The following is a 25,164-nucleotide window of genomic DNA, read 5'->3' on the forward strand; positions in this document are numbered from 1 at the left end:
AAATAGTGATGACTGGGAACTGAGTAGCGAGGGACGGCTGTCGCCATGAGGTTGCGGAAAGTTTCAGTTTCTACCAGCCTATATGACAGCATCTCAAGGCTCAGCAGTTTTGAAATATGCACATTTAGCGATTGTGGATGTGGGCGGGCGGCTGCATATTTGCACTTACGCCCTAATGTTTGTGCTATGGACAGCTGAACGCTGGACACATTGGTGGAGGCAGTGGAGGACCGTGGAGGTGAAGGGGTGGGTGCAGGGCGGGAGACGCTCGTGCCTGCATCCTGGGAAGGGGATTGCATCTCAGTGCCAGCATGTGACGCAGGTGGTGAATAGCCTTCGATCCACCTCATCGGGTGCTTAGCTATCATATGCCTGCACTTGCTGATGGTGGTAAGGCTGGTAGTAGTGACTTTCTTGCTTATCTTGGTGCAGCACAGATTGCACACCACTGTTCGTCGGTCGTCCACGCTCTCATTAAAAAACCTCCAGACCTTCGAAAACTTGGCCCTCTGCACGGGAGCTGCTAGGAGGTGCTGTGGGGAACAGTTGGGGGATTACTTGCTCTGGCCTTGCTTCTCCCTCTGGCCATCCAACTGCCTCTTCCAACCTGTTCTGGTGCTGTACTTGCCTCCCCCTCTGAAGCCCTGTCTTCAGTAGGCTTACCAACCCAGGTTGGGACAGTCACTTCATTATCCACCAGCTCTTCCTCTGAATCCTCAGTCTGCTCCTCCCTCAGACTTACCTAACAACAAGCTCACTGACAGACAACTGTGTCTCATCATCATCATCAACAAATACCTCTTGAGACACTACTTGGAAGTCCCCACCCTCATCACCCTGAGACTGTGAAAGGTCCAAATTTTGGGCATCGGTCACGACAAACTCCTCAGGTAGCTGATGAAACATTGTTTGTGATTCAGGGAAGGGACCTGAGAACAGTTTCTGTGAGTATGCCTGTTCTGAATCTCTCCTTTTGCTGGAGTGACCAGGCTGGGAGGAAGGATGATCAGTGTGAGGATTCACAGGTCCAGTCCCTTAGCTAGTGTGAGTGGACTGCGTGGAAGACTCGGTGGTGGATAAATTACTGGACGCATTATCCGCTATCCATGCCATCACCTGATCACACTGTTGTGGTTTTAATAATGATCTACCACACGGACCTGCAAACTGTGAGATGAAGCTATCGAGCATAGATACGCTACTTTATACTTCTCCCTCAGCAACAGCCCTGTTTTACTCTGCCCAGGACCTTGGCCTCTGCCCACACCCTCATTTGGACGCCCGTGTCCTCGACCCTTACCCCTAGTGTTGATCATGTTGTATAATGCACTGCGTCAAAATGCTACGCAAACTGTGAAATATTTAGCCCAGAAAACACCTTTAAATCCTCGGCTCTCTAATGAGATGACTCTGCCTACTTTGTCTCAGTCTATGTGGTAAAGCTGACAAGTGAGCTGCAGGAAAGAGAAATTGGTAATGGGAAAAGTTCAAAGGATCCTAAACACCTCATGTGAGCAGTTCATACCCTATAAAAACAAAAGAACTTCAAGTAAAAGGAAATCATTGTGGCTCGACAAGACGGTAAGGGGGCAATAAACGAAAAAAAGAAAGTGTTCAAACTACTAAAGCAACAAGGCAGCGAAGAAGCGCTAAAATCGTACAGGGAAAAAAACTAAATATGCAAAGATAAGATCAAAATTGCTAAGGAGGAGGCTGAAAGACTGATCGCCAAAGAGAGCAAAAACAAACCGAAACTATTTTTTAACTATATCAACAGCAAAAGGACTTGCACCAAGAGCACTAGCCCATTAACAAATACTGCAGGAGAAGTCAAGGTGAAAATGATGGAGAGAAAGCAAATATATTAAATAGTTTCTTTCCTCGACCCTTCCCCCTAGTGTTGATCATGTTGTATAATGCACTGCGTCAAAACGCTACCCAAACTGCGAGATATTTTGCGTATGCTTTAAGCCAAAAATAGACAGTGTAAAATGTGTACAGTCTTGTTATATAGTGCGGATCGACAGGACACACAATAAGGGTATTTTGCGTACACTTTAGCAAAAAATAGACAGTGTAAAATGTGCACAGTCTTGTTATATAGTGCGGATCCAGAGGACACACACTTGGGCCTATTATGCAAATGCTTTTAGCCAAAAACAAATAAAAAATGAAAAATGAGGAGTTTTGTTAGTTCCTATATAGTCTGTGTACACCAGTAGCAGTATATTGTGTAGAACCGGTAACAGTATGCAGTATACAGCTGGGATGCTTATGAATGCTTTGTGCGCACTACTGGTCCCAGGCAACCAAACTGATGATGCACAAAAGTATAGTTGTAGTCCTAAAAAGGGCAGTTGGGTTTTTTGAAGATGGATCCCTGCCTAACCGCTCCTTCTAACCTACACTAACGCTCCTCCTCATTCACAGCAGCTCTGTACCTCAGCTAACCCAGCCTCCGTGTAAGGCGAGCATCAGGTGACCTGAGTTTTTATGATCCTAGGTCACCTGATCCGGCCAGCCAATCACTGCTATAGACGTGCACGGGGTGGGCAGATCTCAGCAGGAGGTGCCAAAGCCTTCCCTGCATGTACATTGGCTAAAAAAGCCACTAAACATGTGGGGAGGAGAGGGTGAAGTTTTCTCGAACACTGTGTGGTGCTCGCTTGAGTAACGAGTACTTTCGAATATGCTAAAGTTTGAACGAGCATCAAGCTTGGATAAGCATGCTCGCTCATTTCTAGTAATAACTTTTCTGGAGTCACTATGAACCTGCACAGTGAAGTCCTCATTATAGAAATATCATGGGACCAATTAGGACTTAGTCTTTAAAGACGTTTTCTGGACTCAAATGGAAAATTTGAAAATGCTGAAATCTAGGAGGTTCATCTAAGTAGCAGCAACCTGCACCTTTTATCTGCCGCTCTGGACCCTCTTCTTTGTTTCGTGCAGCCGGCGATCTGTCGCTCTGTTTACATGCATCCAAGTAAACCCAGTAACAGACTGCTGCCTATAACTCCCAGCATGCATAGAGCTTGTCTCTCGAACTCTTGCCTTCTGGTTGATGCTCGCTTTTAGTCTAAGCATGTGACTGCTGCAGCCAATCACTGGCCAAGGACTAGTCATAGCAAACAACATGTAACTAGCTGTCGGGTGGCAAGTGAAGGCAAGCAAGGTCCGGAGGGAGCATGATCGTTTAAGGGGGGAAGCAGAATGCAGAAAATGTGCGTGCAGTCTGTTTTGTTTTAATTCCAACTTTCCAGTTTAAACAGGCATTATTACTGAGAGGGAGTATCATTCTGATATCATTCCAGGTTGTCAGTAACCACAGTCTCAGGAACACTGCGGCTGCTGGGTCCACTAAGATGCGGGCCCAGTGTCAGCCACCATGTCTGCTACGGTGGTAGTTACACCTCTCTGCAGCATATATATGAAGGCCAGTGTTTCATACATCAGTCTAAGTACAATGCCTTTGAATTAAGATATGTCATGTTTATTATGAGGTGTATGCTAGACCGCACACATTTAATTTTTTTTTAGAAAAGCAGCCAGGATGGCAAAAAAAGAGTACAAAAAAGTTTATCCAAAAATATACTACAGTGATACAGTCATGGCGCAGGAAATTCAGAAATTCTCCTAATACTGTTATGCGCAAACATGTGAAAACATAATCCAGAAGGTTGTAGAAGTCTGTTATTGGCTTCCAAGAAAAATCTACAGTATCCTTTCATAAATATGTCAGACATCTGCTAAAAAGATACTCCATTGACGCATGTCTGCTCCGTACAAACCTATGGCGCACCTGAGGTACATCACTGACATCATCTGCTCTACAATGACATCAAGACGTTAGATTAACCCTTTCTCCTCTGTGTGATTCTTGTATTTGTCTCTACAGCTGGAGTTCACTTTATAGACCGAAACAGAGCGGATCTAATTCATGGAATAACAAATGTAGATCCAGTCATATATGATCTGTACCGTAAGGATCTGCTGACAGTGGAAGAGCGGGATAATATAATGAGACCAAGACACCCCGAGGAGAAGATGAGACGTCTGTATGAGAGTATCAGAGACTGGGATTATTGGGATAAGGAAGAAGTTTCTAACTCTTTCTATAAGTACAATCCTCGTGTCATCGATGATCTCAAGATACAGGAAAATGAACCCCAGTTAGAGGAAGGTAAGTGCTAACTTGATGGGAAGAATATTATATCCAGAAGACATTTATCTTACATTTATATCCGGGCTGTCAACCTGAATTATTCCTTTTTATCGACAAATATTCCAAAAATCGCGAACAACCAACATTTTTAACGGACACATTGTAAAACCATCCTAATAATGATTATAAGTGATTGCTGCCTGTAGTCGGATACTGATATGATCTCATTACCAGCAGTTACTGTGAGCTGGACAATGGCAATAATTACAGCCATAATAACCGGCTGAAGTGTGAACAGCCTCAAAATAATCACAGACCCTGTATTATTTTCATGAACGCTGGAAACACATGCGTTATTTATATGGGCTGTCAAGGAATTTTTGGACAGTCGACAATTTAAACAATTGTATAAGTGTAATGAAAGGGTCGTACCAAGATCATAAGTAATCCCCTGTCCACAGGAAGTCCTCAGAATAAGGGATATCTTGCTGATCAATGGGGGTCTTATCGATTAGACCCCCACTAATCCTGGTTAGGGGGTGTTCTATGTCCCCACTGCCTATCACTCTGTGGGTCACAGCACCCTGGTACTAGCATTAGAATACATGAAGCACTGACCAAGCATACACATTTGGCACTTTATACATTTCAACTAGCTGAGTTAATTTGATACATGTGTTTACGTGTTGCTTGCAAAATTTTATGAAGTCATGGTTAATTTAGAGTAATCAAGGAATAAAATATGTATACACATAGAGTAGCATTAGATTCTCTTCAGGCTGCATGTACCAATGTCCCTCTGCAGAATGTGCCACCCCTCTCCTCATTTAGTACCTAAAGAATGCTCCTGCTAAATGTCATGTTTTTGCGAAACCAGGAAGTTACATCACTTAGGGGTGCCAATAATTTTGCACTTAGCATTGAATAATCTAGTTGAGACCACCTTCACTTTTCCCTATTTAGGTCTCTCTCTCTCTCTTATTACACGGGTCGATTACACAGTGGTCCTAATACTTTTGTACTTAGCAGTGAATGTTCAATTTGTGACCCATTTACTTTTCCTATTTAGGACCTAAAGAATGCTCCTGCCAAATTTCATGTTAGTACAACATCGGGAAGTTAGAGAATTTGTTGCAGGTCAGTGAGTGAGGGCATATAGATAATGTAATGTAATGATATCACCAAATGGCGAAAAAATAGGACACACAACTAAGACTGTGGTGAACCCAGAATGAGACAGGTTCCCATTCATAGAAATGAGTATGAATATACTAAATCCTGTTGGCAGAGGAGTATATTTTATTACACAGCCTGAAACAGAAATAAGGAGAAGCAATAGGGGCTGAAAATAAATAATAAAGAGTGGGTGGAGGGGAGAGGGGGAGGGGAGAGGGGATAAGGGGACCAGGAAAGAGCTGAAAAGAGAAGGAAAAGCTGAGAGAGAGGATAAAGGGTGGGTGTACGCGTCCGCCTAGAGTACATAGGACCCCAGATAACACGAGGAGCAAGAGTCTTCCTGCTAGGGCTATACCAAGAACTCAGATCTCCATGAAGGATGTAGTGGAGACGCTGTTGGTTTCATATAAATGAATCACACTAGCCATTGATAACGGTAGAAGGTTTAAGTTGCCGTCTGACCTCATCCACCACCCAGGAAACCAAGGGCCCAAAGCTCATCTCTCAGACTATGCCATGGGCTCCATATCTGAAAAAACTTGTCATGAGTACCTTTGGTCTACAACCTGGAAGAGCTATCCAGTTGGTCTAAGTCTACTTTGGGTCATTCCGTGTCAGTTCAACCAACGCTCCCGGTCGACCATCTCAGATTTCAATGAAACTTTGCACAAAGATAGACCCTGACCCTAAACTAAGATAGCCAGAATATTAGGCTTCAAAGTGCTTTGGTTCACGAGCTACAGGTCTTAATCTAGGGGGTTGTCATGTGATTACAGCGCGTAACCTGAAAAAAGTGGCGATTTCAATCCATTGCCAAGCCAGTTCTAATGACTCTAGAGCAATGAAACTTTACACACTAGGAGAACTTTTGGTGCTGAATCCAGCTAAGCTACTCAGACTGCCCCTCTTATCATCATTCTGCCACCATTGCATGTCAAAGTAGCTGAAAAATTCTATCGCGCAAAATAAAACTCATATTTTAAGCAGTAATAACTCAAAATCAATGCAATCCAACTCAGCTATGAATTTATCAATGTGTACTCCATAGAAATGTTTCTCATTATTCCCATTATGGACCCAAAAGGATGCATAGCTCTTAAGATACAATGAGTCAAAAATGGCAAAAAACACTTTTTTGCTAATTTTCCCTTTTTCAAAGGCGAAAATCGGAATGTGCTCCATTTTTATTTTTTTTCATTTTTGTTCTATTTGGAAGAGAATTTTTTGCTCTACAAGATTCGATGTTTTTCATTTTGTTCCCAGACCTTCTCGATGGGAAAATATCAATGCCTGTAAAGGTCCTATGCACTCGCGGAGGTCAAATAATAAAATAAGTGTAAGTTTTGCATGGATGTATAATTAGTTTAGAAATCATGAGAAGGTAAATTATTTTTGGAATGAGACAACTTTTTGTGCTCAAGAAACTTATGTGATCAAAAATTGCATGGCGAGTTCAGGTGAGCCCCAAGCTTTGGCCTAAGATGGTCAGAATATCATTGAGTGTTGCATAATGATTGTGGTATATTACAGTGATCACTGGGCTTATTTAGCACTCTATCCATATTGGAGACTAAGATTATCTAAGGCTAGCATTTCTGTAATAAATAACTAGTTCTGAACTCGCCATGCAATTTTTGATCACATAACTAGTTATTTATTACACAAATGCTAGCCTTACATAATCTTAGTATCCAATATGGATAGAGTGCTAAATAAGCCCAGTGATCACTGTAATATACCACAATCATTATGCAACACTCAATGATATTCTGACCATTTTAGGCCAAAGCTTGAGGCTCACCTGAACTCACCATGCAATTTTTGATCACATAAGTTTCTTGAGCACAAAAAGTTGTCTCATTCCAAAAATAATTTACCTTCTCATGATTTCTAAACTAATTATACATCCATGCAAAACTTACACTTATTTTATTATTTGACCTCCGCGAGTGCATAGGACTTTCACAGGCATTGATATTTTCCCATCTAGAAGGTCTGGGAACAAAATGAAAAACATTGAATCTTGTAGAGCAAAAAATTCTCTTCCAAATAGAACAAAAATGAAAAAAAATAAAAATGGAGTACATTCCGATTTTCGCCTTTGAAAAAGGGAAAAATTAGCAAAAAAGTGTTTTTTGCCTTTTTTGACTCATTGTATCTTAAGAGCTATGCATCCTTTTGGGTCCATAATGGGAATAATGAGAAACATTTCTATGGAGTACACATCGATAAATTCATAGCTGAGTTGGATTGCATTGATTATGAGTTATTACTGCTTAAAATATGAGTTTTATTTTGCGCGATAGAATTTTTCAGCTACTTTGACATGCAATGGTGGCAGAATGATGATAAGAGGGGCAGTCTGAGTAGCTTAGCTGGATTCAGCACCACAAGTTCTCGTAGTGTGCAAAGTTTCATTGCTCTAGAGTCATTGGAACTGGCTTGGCAATGGATTGAAATCGCCACTTTTTTCAGGTTGCGCGCTGTAATCACATGACAACCCCCTAGATTAAGACCTGTAGCTCGTGAACCAAAGCACTTTGAAGCCTAATATTCTGGCTATCTTAGTTTAGGGTCAGGGTCTATCTTTGTGCAAAGTTTCATTGAAATCTGAGATGGTCGACCGGGAGCGTTGGTTGAACTGACACGGAATGACCCCTTTGTCTCTCCATTGGGTCAGGGTTGGGGGTGTTTTTTGTAGACATAGTGTTGGAATAAGTGCTTTAGAAGCATCGATCAGGAGAGTGACCAATTTATGTTTAAGAGGGTGGAAGACAGTAGAAGGCCTCCAGAGGACCTATGCTAAGTTTAGGGGAGATTTTTCCCAGTGCACACTCCACGTCACGCCAAAAGGGATGCAGTAGCGGGCACTCCCACCAAATATGACAATATGAGCCTATTCCTCCGTTACATCTCCAACATCTATTATAAACTGCCAGGCTGTGGTTGTGAAGCCATTGTGGAGTCCTGCACCACCTCACCAGAGGCTTATAGTGCACCTCCTGTGACAGAATGCAGGGGGACAGTCCGTAAGCTGTTTTCAGAACAACCTCAATGTTACTCTGTGAAAGAGAAATGTTCAGTTCTCTCTCCGAAGAGATGAGGAAGGCGGGTTTATATAGTACTGTAGGGGAAATAAAGCGTTTACGAAGGGACGCTATTTTCCTAGAGGCGGGCCCACCACCTCCCATGGCCCTCTCAAAGAGGGAGAGGGGTCTAGTGGACTTGTATGTCCCCAGAAGATCCCCAAACACTCTGGTCACATGAGCCGACTATAGGAAAGAGAGAGCTTGAGTTGGTGCAAGGGATTGAAAGGCTGTCAGCGTGGTCTTATGTGCTAGGAGTTGTAGGTCTTTAATTGTCCTATCCGCAAACACTGATCAAAAGCTTGCTGTGCAGGGGTCCGATGCACTGCCCATGAGTTTGTACAGCGTGCGCAAAGAGGTGATCAGGTATAGTTTAGGTGCTAGGTCCTCTCTCAACCCATCCCAGGTCTCGCAGGGTCCCCTCAAAAGAGGGTTGAATCCTACAGATCTGTTAATGTTTTTTTTTTGGGGAAACCACAGGTCCTCATGGAGAGTGACCCCGTATGATTTTTCAGCAAGAAGACACAGGAGCCTATCTTTCACAGGCTTGACCAGTTCCATCCAGTTGCCAAGTTGGGAGGCTAAATAAAAGTCATGAATGCATGGCAGGCCAATTCTGACCTCCGAGCTTCTATTAGTCATCAGACTATAAGCTAACCATTGTCTCTCATATCTACAAACGTATCTGGAGAAAGTCGACCAGAGTTTTGAAAAAACTTGTGGGGAGATATATGGGAAGCATGCAAATTGTATACAGAATTGTGGGGAGAACACAGGACTTCAGGATATTTTTCCTGCCAAACCATGAAATAAAGGGTAAATCGTAAGAGCGTAGGAGATTCTTTACTTTTGCAATAAGTGGGGTAAACTTGGTTGCGTGAAGGTCTTCAGCTCTTTTAGTTAGTTTTATAGCTAAAAAATCTATCTCCGACTCTGACCAGGAGAAAGGAGAGTTGGACTTTATGGTTCGGCATCTGACTGAGGGTATAGAGATATTTAGCACCGTTGACTTGGAGAAGTTAATTTTAAAGTTGGATAGATCACCAAACTGGTGTAAGCCTGGGGAGGCCCATCTCGGGGATGTTATTAAGAAGACTATATCATCTGCAAAAGCCGCCGTTGTGAGTGCTTCTTTGCCCAACTGCAGTCCCTGAATCTCGGGATCTAGTCTAACACTCTGAAGAAGGGGCTCTAGCGCAAGAATAAAAAGAGTAGGCAGGAGCGGGCATCTCTGGCACGTGCCATTCCTAATGTCAAAAGAGGGGCACAGAGTGACGTTTATTTTAATTCTAGCATATGGCTAGAATTCTAGCATACGCAAGGAAAAAATTGGGTCCACAAAGACAGGGGAGTATCTTTAAATGTAGCAGTACCGATTGCATGTACACCCAGTCCACCCTGTCAAATGCCTTTTCGGTGTCAGTGCTTACCAGTGCTAAGGGTATACCTTGTGACCGGGCGAACTGGGCAGCAGGCAACACCCTGAGGCAATTGTCTCTGCCCTCTCTTCCTTTTACAAAGCCTGTCTGTTTGGGATTTATCAAGTTGGGAATAAGGTCTTCTAGTCTTTTGGCAAGTAAGTTGGCCCACAGTTTAATGTCTATGTTAAATGGGTCTATAACTACCCCAGCTCTCTGGGTCCTTATTTTTCTTTCGGATCAATGTGATGTGCGCCTCTTGGGCTTGTCTAGGGAGGGGGTTACCCTGGAGCAGGGAGTTGAAAAGTTCAGTTAGACGTGGCACTAAGTAGGAGCATAAAGATTTGTAATATATAAGGGAAGTCCATCAGGGCCCCCGGTTTTACCGTGAGGGGAGGAGTGCAAGAGGTCCTTTACCTCTGCATCAGTGTACGGAACCGTGAGGGAGGTTCCCTTTTCCTCATTTAGCTTAGGGAGATTCAACTTCCTAAGGAAAGAATCAATCTGGGCCTCCATATCTAATTTGTTAGCTGGGGATAGCTGATCTCAGACATTATAAAGGTGAGAGTAGAATTTTTGGAATTCTTCGGCGATGCCTGAGTTGGACGTGACTTTAGAACCTGAAGTGGTTTTAATTGAGTTAATATGGCTTTTTGCTTGTGCCTTCTTTATTAAAGCAGTCATGTATTTGCTCCCTCGGTTCCCCTGGGCATAAACTACTTGTTTGAAGTAGAGATGCTTTCTGTTAAATTTTGAGTCTAGGCATAGCTTTAATTCTGTCCTCAGGAATGACAGCTTCGCGAGATTATCTTTGCTCTGGGAGAGTTTTGCTACATATTCAAGTTTAGCTAATTGTGATAATTTTTCGTCAATTTCTTTTTGTTGCCGTTTTTTGATCCTAGAACTCCAAACGATCAGAAGGCCTCTCACATATGCCTTGTGGGTCTCCCAGACCACAGATGTTGCTTGTCCATTAGAGGAATTTACCTAAAAAAAACTCCTCTGTGTTTTTTAAGATGGGTTTTGTCCTCTTGTGAATCTAGGAGGGAAGAGTTTAGTTGCCATGTCAACTCCCGGGGAGAGACCTGGAGAGGACGGAGGTTGATGTGTAGAGGTGCGTGGTCAGAGATTGTAATGGGGTCAATGCTAGCTTTTACCAAGGACGCCAGCAGACTTGTGGAAATGAAAATGTAATCATGTCTCTGAAAAGAGGAGTGGACTTGAGAAAAATAGGTATAGTCTTTGATGGAGGGGGAGAGAAGGCGCCAAGCGTCTATGACATTCAGCTCCTGTAGGCAGCAAATTAGTTTCTTAAGTTTCCCCAGCAAGTCCTGGGAGCGTCCCACTGATGAATCCAACACAGGGATTAAGAGTGACATTGAAGTCGCCTCCAAGCAGGATAGGGCCCACTGCAAAATGTTTGAGTGCGTCCAGTTGGTTGACCAACCAGGAAATGTGATTGGAGTTTGGGGCATACAGGTTAGCTAAAGTTATCTTCATGTTGTTTATGGGACCTCTCAAAAAGAGGACCCTACCCTCTTCGTCAGAGTGTTGGGAGTCAAAGCAGAAAGTAATAGACTTATGGAATAAAACTGACACTCCCTTTGAGGCAGACATGGGGTGTGCACTGTGGAACCCCTGTGAAAATTGTCTTCCAGGTAAAGATAAACACCTACCCCCTCTTAAAATGTGTCTCCTGTAAGAAAGCAATTTGGGTACTATACCTTTACAGGAGAGCGACGTTATGTCTTTTAGAAGGAGAATTCAGGCCCCTTGTGTTGAACGAGGTGAGACGGAGAGAGCCTCCCATGTTTGGAACAGCGCTGGAGCAAGAGGACCGCTAACAAGTGTGTGGAAGAAAGTACAGATGTTAGAATAGATGTATACAATCGCGGGCCACTCCAGAACTATTGAGCACTCCTCAGGAATAGGAGGGGAGGGATGGAAAGGTAAAAGACAATTGGGGGAAAACACAAGGGTGGGGAAGACGAGGGAGAAAACACAGCAACAAAAAAGATCAAATAAAGAGAAGTAAATAAAGTTCTGAGCAAAATAGCCTACAAAATAAAACTGAGAACACCACCAAATTTGGTAGAGCGAGATAGCTAATCTGCGAAGGAGCAGACTAAGCTAACAGCACACTCAGGCTGGTCTGACAGGCACAAACCAGTAGAACATTATAAATGAGAACTTTCAAATAAACCTTATGGTTTGAGGAAAAATATAGAAGCATAGAACTTATGCAACAAAATCTCAGCCACTCCACCAAGGAAGCAGTAAAGGGTAGTCCTCCAAGGGCGCGAAGAGGAGAGGGTGTAGTCCTGGTGTCATTGGAGCTGCTGCGGCCGGGTACTAACAGCCAAAAATAAAGAAAACAGAACGGGATTCCCCTCAGGAGAGAACCACAATCCCTAACAATGATAAATCATCAGGTGCTGATCAGGGTTCAGATGTCGCCCCCTGGTGCAGGTGCTTTACTCTTCTTCTTTTTATCTCTTGGGGATTTGATCTTTCCCACTAGCTGCCAAGCCTCTGGGATTGCCAAATTGGGGAAATTTGGAAGCTCTGGAAGTGGGAGCCAGCAAGGAAGCTCTATTGGCTCGATATCCACGAGCTGCCAGCAGGATTGTAAGATCTCTGGTGTTCTAATAATTATTTTCTGCCCTCTGTGAGAGATTGCCAGGCCAAAAGGAAAGAACCAGGCGTACTTGATGTTATTGGCCCATCTAATAACAAGCGCAAAAGTCTGCGTTTGGCCATCGTAGAAGGCGCTAAGTCCTGGAAAAATTGAAGGAGGGCGTCGGCATACTTTAGATCTTTATAATTTCTAGCCACCCTTAAAATGGCGAAGGCGTCCTGGAAGGAGAGAAGTTTGCATACAATGTCTCTCAGTGGATCTGTGGGTGCAGGCAGGGGTCTGAGCTCTCTGTGGATGCGTTCAATTGAGATTGAGGACACTCTCTCAGCTCCCAGCATGCTGGCAAATATTTCCTTTGCTATTTAGGGAGGCAATCAGCAGGTCAAGACTTAGGTAGCCCTTTGATGCGGATGTTGTTGCGTCTGTTCCTATTCTCTTGCTCCTCCTGCATGATTAGGGCTCTATTCAGGTAGATATGCTGGTCTTTAAGGGCTTGCATCATCCCCATAGAATGTGTGGTGAGGATGGCTGATGATGACTCTAAATCTTCTACCCTGCGCCCCATGTGTTTTATGTCGTCCTTAATCTCTGCAAGATCAGACAGGACAGGGTGCAGGGTTTTCATCATAAGCTCCTTCATGAAGCTTCTGGAGATGGTCTCTCTGTCTTCTCCTTCAGAGGAGTCCCCATCCTCCCCCTCCTTACTGTGTGTGGCAATGGAGTCTCTCATTGGCGCTATCTTAGGTGCAGCGTGTGGAGAGCGGGTGCTCCATTCTTTTAGATACTGCTGCATGTTGGCTTGTCCTTTATTAGCCCGTGGGGTCCCATGATGTTCTGCTACCTTCTCTCTTCCGTTTTTCCTCATTTTTGGCAGAAAATAGCCGCTTAAAAGGTCCCAGAAAGAGCCACACTGACAGAACTCTGTGCTCAGACAACCATCAGGCTCCGCCCCCAACCTTTGTGTATTGTGGCGTCCATGTTGGCAACCGACAGAAGGCCTGATAGAGCGGAGTCCTACAGTGATACTGACAAGGGTCAGATGTTGTGGACACTGGAAGGATCCTGATGACCGAGAAGTCACGGAGTACAGGAACAAGTCATGATTCAGAGAAAGACACAGACCATATGGAAGGTGAGGAAGGCTTTCACCCTGAATGGGACTCTGTCCCAGAGGGGGACACTATGGTGGACCTGATGCACAGATGCCAGACACTTGAGGCTGGCCTCCGATGACAGGCTTGTGTGCTCACACTTTATGAATTTTGCAGACTGTGATGGACACACGTAACTGTTAACTTGAGGGTCGACTATGCGTTTATATGATAATGGTGCGTACTGGTAAATTTGGGGCTATTAATGGTCATGTACTGGGATGGCAAGACACTTTATAGAAGTACACCCCGCTAAAGAAAAGTTTGGGGTTGTCGGATAGGGAGGAAACGAGGGAGGTGAAATAAACTTGTTTGGAGTGATGGAGGGCAAGGTTATAGATTTTAAGCATGCATTTGAAGTGGAGAAAGTCTGCGGGCAGCTTTGATTTTCTCCACAGCCATTCAGAGCACCTAGGGTCAGAATTCTGCCATATGTCCACGAGGTTGAAAGAGTGCAAAAGCTTAGCAAATCAAAGACCAAAGTTGTTTGGGCAATGAGTTTTGACCTGTCTGAATTAGATTTACCGAGGGAGATATCTAAAGCTAAATTAAAATCATCACCCACGATAATTAGGTCTCTGAAAGTGGGGGAGCCAAGTAGATAGAAGGTTATGCAAGAATGGGAGTTGCTTTGTGTTGTGTTTAATAATTAACAAGTGTCACTTGCAACCCATTAAGTGTATTTGAAATGATTAAGAACCTATCATCAGGGTCCCAGTGGATTTCTGTAGAGTGAAAGATGTACGTCTAGATATCCATATCCTTACACCTCTCTTCTTCTCCCGCATGGAGGCCAGATAGCGTGTTGGGTAGTGGCAGTGTAAGAAAGCTGGAGTGAAGGCAAGGGCAGAGTGTGTCTTCTGGAGGAAAACGACGTCTGCCTGAATTCTGTGGTAACAAACAAAGGCTTTGTCTCTCTATGTGAGACAAAGTATATTGGTTTAGTAGACATATTGAGGCATTTTGTGAAATGTCTGTTAATGTACATGGTCATGAACAGAAGGCCGGAGCAACCCTTGAAACATCCATCTAGATTACCCTTCCATAGGGGACATTGTATAAGGTCCTGTATGTGGAGTGGGGGGGGGGGGGGATTCTTGGAGATGAAAGGAAAGGAAAAAGACATGATACTGGGGGGACAGAGAAATGCAAAAATACTAACAAATTAACTATAAGGCCTTCGTCAGATGAGCAATATTTCAGTGCATAAATGGATTTGCTTAAAAAGCAGCTCTATTAGGACCAATGCTTTTCAATGGAAGCATTCACATGTACATTTTTTAGAGGCACTTGCAAAAGATAGGACATGCAAGTGCAAATTCACCCATTCACGCGATTTTTCTACATGCTATGTAGATTTTTTTTTCCCCGCGGGACTATTAATGCGCTAAAAAATAGCTAGTCTGACTGAGGCGAAAGTGTTGGGGAACAGATTCCCCTAGGTTGAAATGGAGGAATGGTAAATATAACGATCAACTGCCAGTTCTTCGTAGTAGGGAGCAGAAGCTCCTGAAGCACATATCACATTCAAAGTGTGATTAAGTCTACTTCAAGTGAACAGTAAAAATAATTCAATAGTAAACATCTAACCAGGGTTATAACTGGTGGGATGCCTATGAGGCATGCTCAAACACTATAGGTTCATAAACTTTCATATTTACCAGCTGACATACAGTCCGTGAGTAATGGCTCTATTCAAGTCCATAAGGATGGGACCCCTCCTAATGTGACCCATCGTCCGCGAGGCATGTAGTGGGTCCTGCTTCCCTTTGGGTAAGAGTGGTCTAGGGCTAATAATAGAGCTGGTCTATGGGGGAAGCTCATTGGAGAGAAGGTCAAGTTGGAGGAGGAGAGATTCGCTTTTGGCAAAGGAGTTGAATTTGTATTGCTTGTTGTTATATGAGAAGCATAAATGGAATGGAAAAGACCAACAGTAGCATATGCCTTTGTTTGTCAGGCATGGCAATAGGGGTTTTAAAGCTCTGCGTCTCTGTATTGTCTCCGGGGATATATAAGAAAACATTTGATCTACGAGAAAAATCTTGTAGTCTGCAATGGAGATGGTTTGTTGAGCTCTTGATGCTTCGATGACCTTTTCTTTAATGGAGTAGAAGTGATACTATGATGTCTCAGGGAGGACCTTCTTTACGCTGTACTGTCAGAGCCCGGTGGGCTCTATCCAGTGAAGGCTCGTATGGAATAAGCAATAGAGGGAAGTCAGAGAGTCTGCTTAAGGTATGTCTGTGAAGCTTTCAGGTAAACCTCTGATCCTTAAATTTTCTCTTCTGGATCTATTTTTGAGGTCTTCTATTTTCCTATTAGATGCCTCCAGGCGTTCTTGTAAATCAGATACCATCCTGAAATTTTTGTTTTACTCTTGATACTGTGGAGTCAACTTTGGAATCTAGGAAATCTAGTCTTCTCCCAATATCTGCCTTGCCTGAGGGTTTTGATATTATTGCTGTAGTTTTGGAGACTTCACTGGATAGCAAATCGTTTAAATCTAAATAGGAGTATGGCATCTGGGAAGAAATTTAGTTACCGTGGAAGAGCTGGTTCTGGCATTGCAGAAGGTGAATCTGGGACATCTGGAGTTTCAGATGTGGCATCTGTTCCCACTTGGCTGTAGAAATCATGAGATAGCGAATCTGTATCTAGAATATGTGGAGGTAGAGGAAATGTGTTAGTGGTTATTTGGCTCAATGCTGAGGAGGATCTCTGTGCAGTGCCTGTTTGCTGTTATGAAGGTGGATGGTGTTTGTCATGCATACTGGAACGAGTGGTGGCCATTTCTAGGAGGTCTTTGACTGATCGGTCTTTGCTGTCATGTGGCGTTTTAGTTTTCTTTCCGCTGGCCATTCATGCTAGAAAGTATTAAAAGCTGTCTGTAGGGTTAAACTGCATAGAGATGTTGAAGTATATGCTATGAGGAGGCGGAGCTTGCCAAACAAGAAGCAGGACGCAGCCCGCCGAGCACCTGGAGACAGCGCAACAAAACGGGCCACCACACCGTACCGGAGCCACAAACCCGGCGACCTACCACAGCGCTAGACTTCTGACAGCACCAGGAGCATTTAGACACCGCTCCGGAGCAAATCCAACGAGGACGCGAGCGCGGCTTACCGGAATGACTGCATCCTCGGACTGGATCCCTGGGTGCCGGCGGCAGGCGCGGACGATCCGAGCGGCAGAAGCAGAGCGGGAGGTAGGCGGACGGCAGATGCCGACATCGGAGCACGGGGAAGCTCATTGACGGGGCTGCACACGCCACCCCCTCCCCCCCCTGCACACGGAGGACAGGAGAGCGGGAAAGCACAGCGAGGGGACCGCAACCCACTCCCCCCCTCCCCTCGGCAGCAGACACCAGCGGCTCCCCACGCAGCAGAGCGCTGGAGGTGAGGGAGACACAAACAAGCCACAAGTCTTTCCCCCCCTTACAGACAACAAATAAGACCCCTGCTTCTGCAACAGGGGTCATTCAGCAGCCCCTCCCCCCATAGGCTCAAAGAGGACTGAAAGCCCCCACTAGCAGGCGGCCGCCACCCAGCCACAACACAGTGGAGCCACACAGGCTCAATAAGCCACCCGAGCCACTGTGGGACAGGCACTGCTTGCTGGCCCGCCACACATCCGGCAACCCCCCAAGCTCAGGGAGGTTTCAAAGCCTGCACTGGCAGGTGACTACCAACCAGCCACAATACAGAGCAGCCACAAAGGCCCAGCAAGCCACCTAAACAACTCTATAATGGGCACTGCAGGTCGGCTCGCCACGCCCGCCACACCCTGCTCACAGACATAACTGGGTGCCCTACAGCAAACACCTACCACCCGGCCAACAAGAGGAGACCCTCTATTGAACCCCAAGCTCCCTGCGCATCAGAAAGCTGAAAAGGGGACAAAAACTGGGGAGTGAAACACATTAAGCCGGAACAACCTAACAACCACAACTATGGCCACGCTCGCCCAGTCAGGGCTCAGAATGAACATTTAACTTCTCACTATGCGCTAACAGACCCCTGAGGAACGTGTGAAGAATAGCAGCAAATACGGGGCACCGCTTCACGGACGCACAAACCTGAGTCAACAAACCCTAGCAAAGCGCAAATATACCCCCCTTTACAATGGTGAAAATTGGGAAAGACAAGAATAAAGACCACGCAGAACTGCCCAAAAGCAATAAAAATCAAGCGGAAATGGATAAATACCTAAAAAAGAAACACAGCTCGCCAGCGGCACAAAAACAGAGACCACACCACGAATACGTCGCAGACCCACACTTAGACGACTCAGAAGGAGAAAGTGCCTCAGCTGCCTCAGAACATAATGAAGAGCTCGACAGAGACCCAATTTCCCGCTCCTTCCTAAAAAAAAAGTCCTCACCCAAGTCATCTCCCCAGTCCTGAAAGAACTAGCCGATATTAAAACCAAAGTAAAACAAATAGGCCACAGGGTTGAAGACCTTGAAAATACACAGGAAGACCTGATTCAGCACAACCTAGCTCTCTAATCCACCCTAGCGGAGCAACAAGACCAGTTAAACCAAGCAATGCTCCTCATTGAAGATCAAGAAAATAGAAGCCAGAGGAAAAATATCCGCTTCAGGGGCCTGCCAGAAACAATAGCAACGGAGGCATTAAACTTAGTTGCATCACAGATATTCCAGTCTTTGCTTGGAGAAGATAAAGCAAATAAAATTGTTGTAGAAAGGATCCACAGAGCCCTAAGACCAAAACCCACACCGCAAGAACCCCCAAGGGATGTTATCTGCGGCCTGCTAAACTACCTCGACACCTCTGCAATTCTACAGAAAGCCAGAGAATCAAATGAAATCCTGTACGAAGGGAATAAAATCCTCCTATTTAAGACATCGCCAGTAGCACATTGGCCAAAAGGCGAGTCCTGAAACCCTTGACAGACGCGCTCCGAGCCAGAAAGCTACCGGTGAGATGGCTGTTCCCGTTCGGCCTTGCACCCCTTAAAGACGGGCAACAAATAAGCATAAGAACACCAAGGGACCTCGAGAAGGTGTGGGAAAAACTCAAACTGCCTCCTATCGACATACCATCCAGGCTACCCTGCCAATACAAAATGCCACTACCACCACTGAAGAAGCCAGAAAGCTGGTCGATCAACAAACCCCAAGACAAAAAAAGAGAACACAGACCGAAACCTGAGGAGAAACAAGTCTAACTGCCCCTCCCAAAGTCTCACCATTGGACAATCTGCAGAAGCATTCCCATCCCCCCCCCCCCCCCCCAGAAGACCGTTGAGATAAACTTTTACTCCCATGTTCTCCCCCCCCCCCCGTTTTCTCTTTCCGCCTCTCCCACCTACAGCCAGATCTACAACGTCACTGACCCTAAGGACGGAGGAGGTGGAGGGGACCGAGAGGGGGAGAAACCCGTGACATACTACACCGGTCTGACAGAAGGATCTGCGCAGGTTAAAGACGGCGGAGACAGGCCAACAACAGGAACACTAGACTATTGAGCCAAAGGGGACTCAGAAATCCCTCCCCATTACCCCCCCCATTAATCACTTTGGCCTGATCTCCAACCCACACACAATCTGCTGAGATCCAGACCCATAACCCACTAAAGACTCAAACTCAAAAGCCATACCCTCGCTGGGATCTAGCGGCGACTCCCCCAACACCAATCGGGGGGATATGGCTAGAGCTCACTGAGCGGCAAATCTGTTTGTTGACATTTTAAGTTGTATGCTTTTATATAGCGTCGATATTTGCTGAACAATGTTTTGTAGTTTCACAAGTTAGAGATTTAATGTTCACACAATTCCCGGGGGTCGCACCCAACCAAAAAGGTGCACGTCCAACCCCCCACAAACTCACGAGGAGGGGGAGAAGCCAAGGGGTTACTACCCCACCCCGAGGACCGACTGAGGAACGGACCCGAGGTCCCTATGGTTATGGACCTCCCCCGACCGCGTGTTCGAAAAGTTTCCCCACCTTCACATGTAAAGTGGAGCTTTTTGTTACCCCCTGTTCAAACAGCAAGAGTGTATACCACGTCCTGCTTAGAGGTGCAACAGAAACGGGCCCTAAAGTAAAACCCATGGAAATAGATTATGGCAGAGATCAAAGTTACCTCATTTAACATTAGAGGCTGGAACAGCCCACAGAAGAGAGCCCAGACCTTTAACCTGCTGAAAAAACAATCCCCAGAGGTGCTGTTTCTACAAGAAACACACTTCCGCCACAACCACGTCCCTAGACTTCCAACCCATACATACAACCAATGGCACCACAGCACACACTCCTCGGCTTCTAGAGGGGTTACCATCGCAATAAATAAAAATGTCCCCTTCACCCCTAAGGGGTCAGAACAAGACCCAAAAGGTAGATACTTATTCTTGAAAGGCACGATAGCCAATAGCGAGATCACATTTGCCAATCTATATGCACCAAACAAACAACCGGTCCAATGGCTCACACAGGTCTTGATTAAATTTAGAGAATTTGCGGGGGGACTGCAGGTGGTAGGGACTTTAATCTAGCTGTAAAGCACTCAATTGACACAAACTCGAACACCACGTCGGTTCCCTGCAGCCAAACCCACAAGTTCAGTAGCCTGTTAGCAGACTTAAACCTACGAGACGCCTGGAGACTGAAAAATCCCAACCTCAGGGAGTACACATACTTTTCACACATTCACAAATCGTACCATAGAATCGACTACCTACTAATCTCAGGCAAATACCTACACTCAGTCACAGCAACTGACATAGGCCAAATCACAATATCTGACCACGCCCCCATTGCTCTCACATTGATAGTGGACAGCCTGCCGAGGAGGGAATGGAACTGGCGCCTGAACTGCACGCTGATAAACCGGCGGGAAAACTTCACAAGCTTAACTGATAAACTAGAAGAATTCTTCTTAATCAATGACTCACACGAGGTTCCCGCCCCAATTATCTGGGAAGCACACAAAGCCTATATAAGAGGGGAACTAATCTCACTAGGCACCAGGACCAAACGCCAGAGGAATGAGGAAAATAACTCACTCTTGACCCAAATCTTATACAAAGAAACCCTACATAAAAAGAACCCGGAAGACAAGACTTTAAAAGAACTCACATACCTGAGAGAAAAACTTAAAAATGTACTTAATATAAAATCAGCCAAGAACCTGCTGTCATCTAAGTACAAGATTTATGTACACGGTGACAGAGGGTCAAAGACAATGACGAGGCTTATCCAAAAGCAAAAAGAGAAAGCATTCATCTCTCAAATTAAAACCCCTACGGGAAAAACGGTGACATCAACAGAAGATATTGCAATAGAATTTGAAAAATACTACACCGCATTATATAGCCTAGATAACGACAATGAGAGCCCACAAGATACCACACTCAACTTTCTAAACGACTTAAATCTCCCTGGACTTTCAGAGGAAGATGCTGCCTCACTCCTACACCAAGTCACGGACAACGAGGTGAGGGAGGTCCTAGCAACTATCCCCAATGGAAAAAGTCCCGGCCCTGATGGACTGCCCATCATATACTATAAAAAATTTGCCGATACACTAATCCCTCACCTAACCAAACTATGCAACTCCCTCCTTTCAGGCACGCCCCTACCCAAACAAGCCCTAGAGGTACACATCTCGCTCATCCCTAAAGAAGGCAAAGCACCGAACCTATGTAGCAATTACAGACCCATTTCACTGTTGAATGCAGATATAAAACTATGGGCAAAAATACTAGCTCAAAGAATAGCCCCTCTACTCACAAAGCTAATAAACCCAGACCAAGTTGGATTTGTCCCGGGAAGAGAGGGCAAATTCAACACGACCAGAGCAATCCATGCAATACACTTTCCTAGGCAAAACAAACTACCACTGGTCCTGATCTCTACGGATGCCGAAAAGGCTTTCGATAGAGTAAGATGGAAATATATGGAAAACACCCTGAGCAAGTTTGGCTTCCCGCCCCCATATTTATTAGAGCCATCCTCTCCCTATATACAGAACCAACGGCCAAAGTCCTTGTTAATGGCACGCTATCCAAATCCTTCGCCATAAGAAATGGCACCAGACAGGGTTGCCCACTTTCCCCTACACTTTTTAGACTGACGATGGAGACACTCCTACAGGAAATCAGGCAAAACTCGGACATTGTAGGCCTCCGAATAGGAGGTAAAACACACACCACAGCAGCCTTCGCAGACGATTTGCTGGTACTGGTCACAAATCCGACCAAAGCACTGGTGGCGCTCATGGGAATGTTCGACCTCTTCAGCAGGCTGTCCAACTTTAAAATAAACTACGACAAGTTAGAGGCACTAAACATCACCGCTTCACCTCAAGTGGTTAGAAAACTGAAAGAGCAATACGCCTTCAAATGGCCAACAAGTAGCATTAAAGGGGTTGTCCCGCCGCAGCAAGTGGGTCTATACACTTCTGTATGGCCATATTAATGCACTTTGTAATGTACATTGTGCATTAATTATGAGCCATACAGAAGTTATCAAAAGTTTTATACTTACCTGCTCCATTGCTGGCGTCCTCGTCTCCATGGTGCCGACTAATTTTCGGCCTCCGTTGGCCAAATTAGCCGCGCTTGCGCAGTCCGGGTCTTCTGCTGTCTTCAATGGGGCCGCTCGTGCAGAATGCCGGCTCCGTGTAGCTCCGCCCCGTCACGTGCCGATTCCAGCCAATCAGGAGGCTGGAATCGGCAATGGACCGCACAGAAGAGCTGCGGTCCACGGAGGGAGCAGACCCCGGCGGCCATCTTCAGCAGGTGAGTATGAAGACGCCGGACCGCCGGGATTCAGGTAAGCACTCTCCAGTTTGTTTTTTTAACCCCTGCATCGGGGTTGTCTCGCGCCGAACGGGGGGGGGGGGGGGGGGGGTTAAAATAAAAAAAAAAAACGTTTCGGCGCGGGACAACCCCTTTAAGTATCTAGGCATCACACTAACGGCCAACCCCTCGCAGCTTTACGAAGCCAACTTCACCCCACTAATTAAAAAAGTGAAAACCCAACTCACACAATTCAACATACCGCTAATTTCCTGGCTGGGGAGAAAGAACCTCATTTCCACCTTCATACTGCCTCAAATAATTTATACTATGCACTCAGTCCCAATAGAGATACCCAACTTCTTTTTTACACATATACATAAGCTCTTTAGAGACTTTATATGGGATGGACACAAACCACGATTGGCGTTCTCTACTCTTACTCAAAAGCACCCCCAGGGAGGCGCCGGCCTCCCGAACTTGCAATACTACCACAGGGCGATCCACATTGCCAGGTGGATCCTCTTGACAGACAAAGAAATAGCCTCTCCCTTACTTGAAATGGAGAGAGAGGCGCTGGGCAGGGAAAATCAAGCACTACTTTGGATAAAAGGCCCCCACCTCGGTAAACATACACGCCTAAGCCCAATCACGAAATGTACAATAACAGTACTGAGGCTCGTAAGAGCGGAAGCATCGAAAGGAAAACCCACCCCGCCAATGACCCCGGCCAACCTGATACCGGCCATCTTGGCAAATAAACCACTGAAAACGGAAAGAGTATGGGACAAACTTGGAGCTCACAATTTACGATATCCTTAAAAGCCCCAAACTTAATGACTAAAAGCAACTAGATATTCTCTTGCCTCAGCGCCCGCTTGATTTCTGGAGCAGGGCAGGTCTTTTCCAAGCCCTGAGACGATTCCAGACAGTCCACCAGAGGGACCTGCGAGATCCCCTCTGGTTTGAAACCTACATCGCACTCCCCTCCCGCCCGAAGAGACTGGTCACCCAGCTTTACAGAGGTCTCCTCTTGCAAACTGCCACAGAAAAACCCTGGTTTCTTAGGGAGTGGGAGAGGGAACTAAATTTAACCCTGAACAGAGAAGAGACTCTCAGAGTTCTAAAAAATTTGCATGGATTCTCCAGATGTGTACGGACTCAGGAGAACTCGTATAAGATACTCACAAGATGGTACAGAACACCTGTCACATCCTCTAAAATGAACCTGGAGTCTCCAGACATCTGCTGGAGATGCGCGGAAGAGAGGGGAACAGCCCTACACATCTGGTGGAACTGTAGCAGAATCAAACACTTTGGCAATCAGTTAATAACTAGAGATGAGCGAACGTACTCGTCCGAGCTTGATGCTCGGGCGAATATTAGCGTGTTCGGGATGCTCGTTACTCGTAACGAGTACCACGCGATGTTCGGGTTACTTTCAGTTTCCTCTCTGAGATGTTAGCGCGCTTTTCTGGCCAATTGAAAGACAGGGAAGGCATTACAACTTCCCCCTGTGATGTTCCAGCCCTATACCACCCCCCTGCTGTGAGTGGCTGGGGAGATCAGATGTCACCCGAGTATAAAAGTCGGCCCCTCCTGCGGCTCGCCTCAGATGCCTTGTGAGATAGCTGAGGGACAGTGCTGCTGGTGCCGGAGCTGCTGTAGGGAGAGCGTTAGGAGTTAGTGTAGGCTTCAAGAACCCCAACGGTCCTTCTTAGGGCCACATCTAACAGTGTGCAGTAGTGTGGAGGCTGCTGTTAGCAGTGTTGCACATTTTTTTTTTCCAAATCGGCCGTGCAGAGCATTGCACCCTGCTGTAATACTACAGGGACAGAAGTGGTGGTTAGGCAGGGAGAGTGTTAGGAGTTAGTGTAGGCTTCAAGAACCCCAACGGTCCTTCTTGGGCCACATCTAACAGTGTTCAGTAGTGTGGAGGCTGCAGTTAGCAGTGTTGCACTTTTTTTTCCAAATCGGCCGTGCAGAGCATTGCGCCCTGCAGTAATACTACAGGGACAGAATTGTGTAGGCAGGGCCAGAAGACATTTATTATTGATTGAATATACGCAGTGGGCCTTTCCTTTAAAAAAAAGGGAAAAAATTCTATTTGGCCTGCAGGCTTGCGCCAATTTATTTCCTGCCTGGGAAATCACCGCTCTGCTGTAGTTAATAACTCTGCAACACTGCAGTTCTGTGACACATTTGCAGGGCCACAACACATTTATTATTGATTGAATATACGCAGTGGGCCTTTCCTTTAAAAAAAAAGGGAAAAAATTCTATTTGGCCTGCAGGCTTGCGCCAATTTATTCCCTGCCTGGGAAATCACCGCTTTGCTGTAGTTAATAACTCTGCAACACTGCAGTTCTGTGACACATTGCAGGGCCACAACACATTTATTATTGATTGAATATACGCAGTGGGCCTTTCCTTTAAAAAAAAAGGGAAACAATTCTATTTGGCCTGCAGGCTTGCGCCAATTTATTTCCTGCCTGGGAAATCACCGCTCTGCTGTAGTTAATAACTCTGCAACACTGCAGTTCTGTGACATTGCAGGGCCACAACACATTTATTATTAATTGAATATACACAGTGGGCCTTTCCTTTAAAAAAAAAAGGAAAAAATTCAATTTGGCCTGCAGGCTTGCGCCAATTTATTTCCTGCCTGGGAAATCAAATCACTGGTAATACAGCATGCTGAGGGGTAGGGGTAGGCCTAGAGGACGTGGACGTGGCCGAGAACGCGGAGGCCCAAGTCAGGGTGTGG

At 45.5% G+C, this 25,164-nt stretch overlaps 1 protein-coding gene across 11 annotated transcripts in view; it reads left to right on the top strand.

The window, feature by feature from the left end:
* Positions 1–25,164, top strand: part of LOC136613050 (uncharacterized) — a 185,437-nt gene that overhangs the window by 63,732 nt on the left and 96,541 nt on the right. For 9 of the 11 annotated variants that reach the window (XM_066593869.1, XM_066593861.1, XM_066593867.1 and 6 more), the window contains one exon: positions 3,899–4,183. The exons of the other annotated variants lie outside the window; for them this stretch is intronic. In XM_066593869.1, coding sequence (XP_066449966.1) covers positions 3,899–4,183 — 285 coding nt within the window. The remainder of the gene's footprint in view (positions 1–3,898; positions 4,184–25,164) is intronic. 11 annotated transcript variants of the gene reach the window in all.

The sequence above is a fragment of the Eleutherodactylus coqui genome, chromosome 2 (assembly GCF_035609145.1).
Source record: "Eleutherodactylus coqui strain aEleCoq1 chromosome 2, aEleCoq1.hap1, whole genome shotgun sequence".
Classification (NCBI taxonomy): domain Eukaryota; kingdom Metazoa; phylum Chordata; class Amphibia; order Anura; family Eleutherodactylidae; genus Eleutherodactylus; species Eleutherodactylus coqui.